This window comes from Vespa crabro, chromosome 20, assembly GCF_910589235.1.
Source record: "Vespa crabro chromosome 20, iyVesCrab1.2, whole genome shotgun sequence".
Classification (NCBI taxonomy): Eukaryota; Metazoa; Arthropoda; class Insecta; order Hymenoptera; family Vespidae; genus Vespa; species Vespa crabro.
Window position 1 is genome coordinate 1,929,350 of NC_060974.1, and position 10,880 is coordinate 1,940,229.

Consider the following 10,880-nt stretch of genomic DNA (forward strand, 5'->3'; position numbering starts at 1 on the left):
TCGCGCCGCATTATTCTTATCATTAATCAAAGCGTAATATATTAAAAGTCCAAAAATTAAAATATTATTTAAATTTAAACACATGATTTTTAGTAGACGTATCATGAAAGAATGAAATATATATTGTACATAAGAATAGAATATATTTATAAATATAAACCAATAGTTATATTTATGTAATATAGATTATATGTTTTAAATGATGAAAATTTTGAGTGAAAAACAGAGAGAGAGAGAAAGAGAGAGAAAGTGATAGAGAGAGAGACGGGGGTTTATCGTTGTTTTCCAACTCTCGAAAAATCTCGATCGAGGAATTAATTGCTTCGTTTCATAACCCTCCATCCCCACCTATCATCTTTTTCCATCGTTTACATCGAAAAGTACAAAGTAAAATTCACAAAATAGTCATACAAAAGATTGCAAGTGAATTTGAAACTATTGCACGGAAATTTAGTCTATAGACACTCATTTCCGTTATCCTCACATCATCAAATGAAGCCATGATCTTTTTCAGTTTATTTGATATTGCACGGTTTTACATGTGTCTATTTTATTTTCATAATTAAATTTATGCTTCACGTTAATCTGTTTCTATCGTTTACGTCAACCATACAAATTTTAGTGTATTCTACTATTTCGCATCTTGAAGAAACAGATAATCGGAAATGATCTCCCTTCAGTCACATAATCAGGTTTGTATTTTTGATTCGAATGTTAGAAACTTCTTTATTTATTATATCGAATTTTCTTTTTTTTCATTATGTGTCCCCATAGGAAAAAAACATTGTAAGAAATTAATATTGAATGTTTGAAATGTTTACTTTTTTCCAGCGTTGTTTATATGTATTTTATATTATAACCTAACTTATAAAAAATTGTTTTTAAGTAACTACAAAATATTTATGTTTTTTTTTTTTTTTTTTATTGATCTAAAGAGTTTCATAGTATTATCATGTTCTTAGGAATTTTCAATTTTTATAACAAAAAATAATTAAGTTAAGGAAATTTTATTATTTAACAAATTATTTTGTATACTATCTTAATTAAACGGAATATAGAATGTGAAATTCTATAATATTTAGTATATATCTAAATACGATTAATGTGAGATATTATATATTTTCTAATAATAAATAATTTATATAGGTGCTGTACCATCTGACGCAATTAACATCAAGCATTAATCCTAGATCTGTACCATTTATAGTAAAAGATCATAAAAAAAGCAAACCCATTCATAAAAATGAAGATTTTTGCCAGGACAGTTTCTCTGAGGTAATTTTTTAAAGATATTATTATAATTTTTATATCATTGAAACTGATAATTTCAGCCTTACCAATATCAGAATACTATTTATTTTTAACCATTTATATATTTATAGGTAGCAAAAAATTGTATAGATCTGCCAATTCTCAAATTAAATGTCCACAATATAGCAAGTATATGTGGAACGAAAAAAGATAATGCATGGCTAATACTTGATAATATTTTTCTTAAAACGTCTTGGAAATCTTTAAAAATAAATTCCAAATGGAATGCATCTTATATATCTGGAATAAATTTTACTGAAAATAAAAAAAATTTTCCATGTTCACAACTTACAGAATCTATAATCTTACCTGCAATATATTTATCATCTAAACAACAGTATAAACTATTTCATAATTTATGTAACAGAACGTTATCAAATTACAATGTACAAGTACGTTCTTTTAAAACGGAACGTGATATAAAAGTGATATACAAAAGAAATCCTTCGGTGTTCACTAGATTGAAGGAATGGTTTGATTCATTTGGTCTAGCTTCGGTATAATATCGTATTACTTACATATTATTAATTATTTTATTAAAGTTATTGAAGATAAAGGTATTAACTTGATTTACTTAGGATTCTTATAAAACAACGTTTCCTAGTGATCTTAAACCACAAGACATAGAGTTAATGAAAAAAATATTTGCCAATATGAATAATACTACAGATGAAACAAAAAAGTCCAAAGTTGCGTTTGCAGAGGGATATGCTCTAGGCTTACAAGCTAAAATGAAAAGTCGCAAAGGATGGCTAAGATTTTTAAATTGGCTAGCAATAGCATTGTTGATTCTAACTATGTGCTTTCCATGTATGTATAATAGATTATAATATTTTTAATTGCTTATAATAATACAAATTGGAAGTTTATACATAGAATGTTTAATTTCTAAAGTATAATTCCAAAAAAAAATGTTTAATGTATTTTATTTTATTAATTTCAGTTGCCAATCTTGGAAATGTATTCAGATTTTCATTCACTAATAAAAGTGAAATTGACCCAGAAGATATTCATTTTACGTTCGATGATGTGAAAGGAGTGAGACATTGCAATATTATTTATAAAAAATTATTCATTCATAATCTTTTTAAATTGGTTTTACTATTTTATTCATGATTATTTCTCATTTAAATTTGTAGGTTGAAGAAGCTAAGCAAGAATTGAAAGATATAGTGGAATTTCTTAGAGATCCAGAAAGGTTTACTGCATTAGGGGCAAAATTACCTAAAGGGGTATTATTAGTAGGTCAACCTGGTACTGGAAAAACAATATTAGCTCGTGCGGTAGCTGGCGAAGCAGGAGTACCATTTTTCCATGCAGCAGGACCAGAATTTGATGAAATTTTAGTAGGTCAAGGTGCACGTAGAGTGAGAGATTTATTCAGTATGTTATCTATTCAATAAATACTATTTTTAAATGGTAGCTGCAGTATCATAATAACAAAGTTTTAATTTACTGTATTTTTACAGAAACAGCAAAAGAAAAAGCACCATGTGTGATTTTTATAGATGAAATTGATTCTATAGGTGCTACAAGAACACCTTCAGTTCTGCATCCATATGCAAATCAAACTATTAATCAATTACTTTCGGAAATGGATGGGTAAATTCCTCTTTGTGATATGATTATATATATAGCATTGTTTTTAAATAATATAAAATGTGACCTCGTAATTTGTTTTTATAACTTCAGATTTCATCGAAACGAAGGAGTTATTGTACTAGGTGCTACAAATAGACGAGATGATTTAGATAAAGCATTATTGAGACCTGGTCGTTTCGATGTAGAAGTTAATGTACGAATACCAGATTATATGGGACGTAAGGAAATCTTAGAATTATATTTAGGAAGAATTATGACTCGTGATATTGACGTAGATTATTTAGCAAGAGGCACGACTGGTTTTACTGGAGCAGATTTAGAAAATATGGTATCTAGAATCTATTATTTTTCATAAATATCACCTAGCAATGAGTTTGCAAGAATTTACACCAATAATTCTCCCGATCGCAATTCTAGTCTAATTTTGATGATCTTATATATGTAACAGGTTAATCAAGCTGCTTTACAAGCGGCAATGCTTAATTCGGATTACGTAACCATGAAACATCTGGAATATGCAAAAGATAAAGTTCTTATGGGTCCAGAAGGAAAATCTAAAATTCCAGACGAAGAAACCAATCGTATTACGGCATATCATGAAGCAGGTCATGCATTAGTTGGATTATATACAAAAGATGCAGATCCACTCCATAAAGTTACAATTATTCCACGAGGACCTTCTTTAGGACATGTAATATATGAGCTTAATTTTATATAATCGTGTCTTAAATAATAACGAGTAATACACATATAATGCAATTTACTTTTTTTTTTTTTTTCTTTTTTTTTATTGTAGACTTCATATATTCCCGAAAAAGATAATTATCTTGTAACCAAATCACATCTACTAGCTAAAATGGATTGTTTGATGGGAGGACGTGCCGCCGAGGAGTTAATTTTTGGACCTGATAAAATTACAACAGGAGCAGCTTCAGATTTTGAAGTACGTAATTCGATTTATATATTTATATTGCGTTTACATATGACAATATTATTCAAATTTTATTAAGAATCATATATTGTTTTTATAGAATGCTACAATAATAGCAGAAACTATGGTAAAAAATTATGGAATGTCTGATAAAGTTGGAGTAAGATTGTATGATTCAAAAAAGAATTCTGATTATGCTCCTAGTACTACAGAAACGATTGATAACGAAGTAAAAAGACTTTTACAGGTGGGTACGAAGCAAAATCTCAGTTCTTTGAAAATGGACCAAATATATCTTATTTACCGATACATATATTGATAATTTATTTTAGGAATCATATGAACGTGCTAAAAATATATTAAAATTACATTCTAAGGAACATAAACAATTGGGAGATGCTTTAATTGAATACGAAGTATTGGATTCTGATGAGATAAAAGCAATACTAAATGGAAAAAAAATTAGAACTGAAACTTCAAATAAGAAAGCAACAATTATAGATGTACCTAATAAGAATGTACCTAATACGACAAATAAGGGAATTTTAGATGTACCTAATAAGATGTAATTAGTAATATTCTAAAGTATAATTTGTTATCTAAATTGAAATGATCTAGGCAATGTACCATATTATCCCGTGAATATAATTCCTATTTTCGATTTCGTTAAATAATAGTTTTAAACGAATTTAAAATGAAATCAAATTTTAAGTTAATATCAAATTAATAATCATATCTGCTTTATATTTCTTTTACAACGTTACAGCATCTTTTGTATGCATCTTCTGTTAGATTTTTTTTCTTGCTTTCGGTTTTTATTATGCTTAATTCATATTCTCTTTTTTAAACTTTATAATTGGTAAATAAAATAAAAAAAAAAACGAAGTAAAATTTAATTATTAATATATCAAAAAAAGTAACTAAACTGATCTTCCCAAATATACTTTTATGAATCAATATTCTTATATATAATTACAAAAAAAAATATCGAACCAATTATAAGGTCAATTTTATACTTTTATTAATTACATTGCTAATAACTAATATTAATTATTGTATTACATATAATCACAGGATATTGTGGTGCATAATGATTGATAACATAGGAAGCTGTATTATTTGAAATTTATGGCTACTTTTTTATGTTATCATAAATGTGACATATCCGTCACTTTCAGTCTATCTACACAATAACTTGATCAGATTTAATAACGTAAGCTTTAGCTTTTGTGTCAAGTTATTAATGTGTCTTGTACTATCTTTAATACAATAAAAGGAATGTACTTTTAGAACATTACAGCAGAGATATAAAATCAATTTTACTATAATATTTAATTTTTAACGTTACTGCACTTCGCATACACACACTTCACTTGAAAATATCCCTTTAAATAGTAATATTAATATCGAACATAATGTACTTACCTATATTTACAAACAGAAACGAATAATATTTAGGCCATACAATGTTAACATTTTATTTACCATCGTATAGATATTATAAATTATACAAAATTATATATATATATATATATAGATATATATAGATATAGATATATATGTGTATATATATATATATATATATTTATATATCTTATATTTTGTATATTCTCCTACCTATTCTCTGATACTACAGTATATATGTGAATGTTACAGATTTATAATCTTGCCTAAGTTCTATATCTAATACACTGTCACATTGTGCAAATTATATAATTATATTGCTGGAGCCTATTCGTTCCAGAAATAGCTTAGCAGGTCTTTTATAAAGATCTACTTCGATTTTTAATAAATCGTAACAAAGTTATATTTGATAAATTTTAATGTTTACCATCACACGAAAACGTAATGAACAATTACACAACGATTTCTATATAATTCAACGTTATATTAATACTATGGAACGAAAAGACTATTTTGAGAAAATTACTTGGATTGCAATTTGTGTTGCAACTATGTCATTACAGTTGCTTCGTTTAAAGTACGCTGCATTCACGCATGAGCAAACATACTGTGGAATAAAATAATATAAATCTGATAGATTAAGGACTATTTACAATAAATGTGTACACAAAATAACATATATGTAAGCACTCACGCAAATATCACAGTTTACTAACTCATAAATGTGAAGATGATTAACTATAAATATTGTTAATCATCTAGTTTCTTAGGGTACAGTATAAAATTGCTCAAGTTTCTTAGAAACAGAACAAATTTTTAAAAATATTTTCGATATAAATGGTTAAACGTCATACTAATGTTTTTTTTTCATTCTAAATTCAATAATTGATTTGAATTAAAAAAAAAAAAAAAAAAAAAAAAAAAAAAAAATAGAAAAATAAAAAAAAATAAAAAAAAGAAACATTAATAAGAAAGAGAAACGTAATCGCTTGATATATAGCTTAATTAATAAAATATATCAAGAAAAGATTTATATTATTAATTACAATGATCTCTCACAAAAGCAGCCATTATTTCACATTAATTTTTTTCATCTTCAAGATTGCAATTCGTTTATTTAACAATATAAATTGTTTAACAATTATACGTGTAAAGGAATCTCTCAAAGAAAAACAAAGATTCAATTCCGTCATTGCATCTAAGTTGACATAAGAGAAAGCAATTGCGTATAAATTTACAATGAATGATTTAGTATTAGGATATGGTCCTGTTTCATAAGCCACACAAGAAACTACGTTTTCTTTTATCTTCTTTTTCTTTTTTTTTTTTTTTGGTTTTTTTCTCATTTTTTTTTTTTCATAAATAAATTCATTCCTTTTTTCATGATATTATTACATTTAATCGATGTAACGAATAACTTTGAAAAACGTCGAATGATATTCGTCATCGTCATTTCATCTACTTGGTAGGAGTAAAAGGATAAACACATTATCATGATTTTGTTTGTTTATAACGTTTTCTAAAAAAAAGAGTTTTTATTTACAAAGAAAAGCGAACCACCAGCGATACTTGCTCATACAATCGGAAGACCGCTTTCCGATTGCTTGATTTTATTCGCTTGGCATTCGACGGTACAAAAGATCAAGGAAATTTCTTCTTTTTTTCTTTCTTTTTTTTTTTCTTTTTTTCTTCTTTTTTTTTCTTTTTTTTTTCTTTTTTTTTCTTTTATATATAGATGAATGAAAGAATCTTCTTGAAATCGAGGAAGCCGATTTTTTTGAAGATCGTTTCATCTGCGCGATCATTTTTATATGATATCATTAGATTTATCTTGATGTGAAAATAATGCGATTGTCGCAAGAACGCAGATAGATCACTCCTGGCAAGATAACAATGTCAACGGTACATTTATATGTATGTCAGTAAACATAAACACATCGAGTTTTGTCATACTACTTTTCTTCCCTTTCCCCTCTCACTCGTACTCTTGCTGTCACACACACTCTCCCTCTCCCTCTCTCTCTATCTCTCTCCCGCTCTCTTTCTCTTTCCGTCTATCCCTCTTATTTGTTTATTTCAATGCAAGATATCCCTTCTCTCCATACCATCTTGTTTCTTTAATATTATCCGCGCAAAATTCAATTACATATTACTTAACAACAAATAATCAATGACTGCAAGTATTTTCTGAAGGTCTAATAACTGATTGGATTTGGATTTACATGCGTGTCTGGCTTTATGTGCATATTGATCAAAAATCATTTGAATAATTTTATTGCATTCTACGATTCTCTGATATATGTATATGTTGTATATTTCACTGATCTACCCCATGCAATACTATTGATATCTAAGTAATAACTTTTTCTCTCCCGATGGAGCCATTTTTTTCTCCTTCGAAATTTGCGAATAACTTTAATATAAAATTTTACAAAAAAAAAAATAAAAAAAAAAAAAACCCAACCCAAAAGATACAACCCAGAATATTCTTAAAAAAGATTATGATTCAAGCGATCAAATTAAACGGCAAAAAATTTAATCTTTAAATTAATCCTTAATTTAAATATTGTTACAATGGATTATTTTCGATAAAAGATTAAAATCTTGTCTAAATAAAAATTAGTCAAAAGATTTAATCAACTTAATCCTGATATCAATTTAGATCGTTAAATGGACAAACTATCGAAGGAGAAAAGGAATACAATGTGACATTACAAGACGTAAATTAGTTACACTATGTTGAGATAACAACGATCTTGTCACGCTATACAATCACATTCTTCGATTTCTTACTTTCAGAAAAAACCGTGGTCTTATTGCATTGAATAATTTAGTGACAGTTTTCATTACAAATGAATTGAAATACTTTTGCTTCGGACAAGATCGTCCTTCTTTTAAATATAATTGCGTCTATTGAGTGTTCCTGCAAATATATATATATATATATATATATATATATATATATATATATATATATATATATATATTAAACACATTTGCACAAACGCGTACACGCGCATATTGATTTTCGTGTATGTGTATGTGTGTATGTGTATATTAATTTTCAGTTGCAAATAAAATAATGCTGTTAATATATCTAGATACAAGTATTTTTTGGTATCAATCGGACTTCAATGATGTTATCTTTCATTTTTCACATATAGTCTCTTTTATATAAGTTTCAAATACTTTAATATCGGTCAAATTAGTATGTATATATTGGTATGAATCGTAGTTAAACTACAAAGGAATTTCGAATTCGTAAGAGCGTAAAACAGAATTGTCGAAATATATGTAATATGTATTTCTAACTTGTATCTAGATAAATTAGAAAAAGCACAACAGTACGGTCAAACCCTGATTATACGATTATATTGAATAACTTCTACCTAAATCGTTTTTGTGCGTGTAACAAGTAATATCATAATACGTGTTCCTTACTTATAATTACAAGTTTAGCAATTTTTCACATAGAAATTCGCAAGATTTTCGAGAATTGGTCGAATTTGTGTTAAATACTTTTTCACACAAGAATATTCGTAGTATTATCGTTTACGAATAAATCTGGTTTATTTTTCTATCCTTTTTTTCTCGAAACGATCCCTATCACGATTTATTCGTTAATTATTAAATCTTTTTATTTTTCCTTTCTTTTTTTCTTTTTTTTTTTTTTTCCTTTTTCTTTTCCCTTCGTATCTCATACATACACTACTTGATTATAATCAGTTTTATATTTGTACAATAATAACTTTACGACAATCTCGCAATACGCAGTAAAATATCGTAATTGAATAATTAATCAATTTTTTTAGATACTCTTGACAAATCGTCCAATTTTTTTCATTAAAAAAAAAAAAAAAACGTTTTCCGCATAATTCGCATTTGTTATTGGTAACACGAACGAATCAAATTTATTCGTGATCAACTTGTAAAATGCGTGATCTGAAAACAATTAGGTACTTTTTCGATATCGATATGAATATTATAGACGATCCGTTATCAAAATTAAACATTTTCAATGTTTGCATTTAAAAAACGATCGAAGAGAAACAATTTCTACTAAAGGAAAAGAAAAAAAAAAAATAAGCCTATTCAATTTCATTAATATTGCGTCTTTGCTCTCCTCTAGCTTACAAACTTTCTATTTTGTTTTTTTCCTGGTTTTTAATTCTTCATATCGCGTAATATTTGATAAAGATTTGTTTTCGATTCTAAGATAAGACTGCGATATCTTCAATTTATCAGATTTGTATATTTTTCTTCACTTTTTAACATAACTAACAAATTGAGAATGATTGCGTTGTTTAAAGAACAAAGTGATAGAAAGTGTGCTTGCCACGGAAGATTCTTTCATGCTCCTTTTCTACCAGCGCCCAGAATCTTTATTTAAATTCCTTTATATCGTTTGTATCAATAAAACTTTCCGCAAATAAAATTTTACAAAAAATCATATCAATCGATTAATTATATAATGTTAACTATATAAAATTTCGTATTTAGCTACGTAACACGTCATATAATACTTTATACGTAAGTTAATGCGTGAATAAATCACGATTACCGCATTTTTATATACGTATAATGTTATTCTATGTTGTAAAACGTAGATTAAAAATTTCACATATGTCATAAGTTCAAGTGATAAAACTATCGACCACAGCTGCTAATTCATTTCATAAAATATAGATAAAAGAATTAAAGAAATTTTAACAATTATTGATAAATATTGATTCAAATATTCTATTTGAATAAAAACAAAAAAAATATATATATACATAATCCAATATGTATTCCCGTGAAATCATTTTAAAATTTGTTGATTACTAAACAAGAAAAAGAAGAGAAAGAAGATCTACTGTAGCAATAGCTTGTGTAGTTTTAATTGATATAAAATGTGATATAATACCAAAGTATGCAAGGGGCTCTAAAACACTGTATTTTCTATAGGATTTAAACACCATCTGATAGTTTGAATTTGATAAGTAATAAAAAGATCAACTAAGACTGTATACTTTATTACAAAATGTAGTTACTAATCAATTATAGGATTACAAAGTACGTTCTATTATATACTGGGCTCAATACCGCACAATACCAATGCCTAACAGTTGATTGCTAATATTTCATAGAGTGGTTAAATAACAGAGTCACATTAACATGTTCTTAAATGACTTAGAAACAAGCGCTTCAAAACGACGAATATTAAAGTATTTGTATAAAATCAACTTTTTTCTTTCTCATATCTAAGATGATATAAGATAGCAATACTCTCAGCTGAGCAATTTCATTGTTATTCTTTTAACATCATTATAATTTTAATTTTGCATCAAAAGATTCTAAAATCTTAATATATTATCTTAATGTTTTGACAGTCGGCAGTCAGAAAAACACTATCAAAAGTTTAGAATTCGTGTCACAGTGCCTTCGTATTTATTAATTATATAGCAATTAGAGCGTAATTAGATAGTAATTCAAATAATGGAAGTTTAAAAAGTATGGCAGTTATGAGCTTTGTTATTCCATAAAAATTAGAAGAACATCCTATGTTCCCATAATCGGCTGAAAATTTGTAATGTCGAATATTACAAAAACGGACTACTAATACTAAACTGGTTCGATTATCTAATTTGAA

The 10,880-nt window shown here is 26.8% G+C and overlaps 1 protein-coding gene across 1 annotated transcript; it reads left to right on the forward strand.

Annotated features, from left to right (window-relative positions):
• The first annotated feature begins 257 nt into the window (after positions 1-257).
• Positions 258-5,651, forward strand: LOC124430939 (ATP-dependent zinc metalloprotease YME1L). Its single transcript, XM_046978191.1, has 12 exons — positions 258-692; positions 1,147-1,275; positions 1,383-1,808; positions 1,890-2,121; positions 2,255-2,349; positions 2,451-2,694; positions 2,781-2,913; positions 3,004-3,241; positions 3,362-3,604; positions 3,710-3,856; positions 3,945-4,091; positions 4,177-5,651. The coding sequence occupies exons 1-12, from the start codon at positions 666-668 to the stop codon at positions 4,411-4,413; spliced, it is 2,298 nt and encodes a 765-aa protein (XP_046834147.1). The 5' UTR covers positions 258-665; the 3' UTR covers positions 4,414-5,651.
• The last annotated feature ends 5,229 nt before the right edge of the window (positions 5,652-10,880 follow it).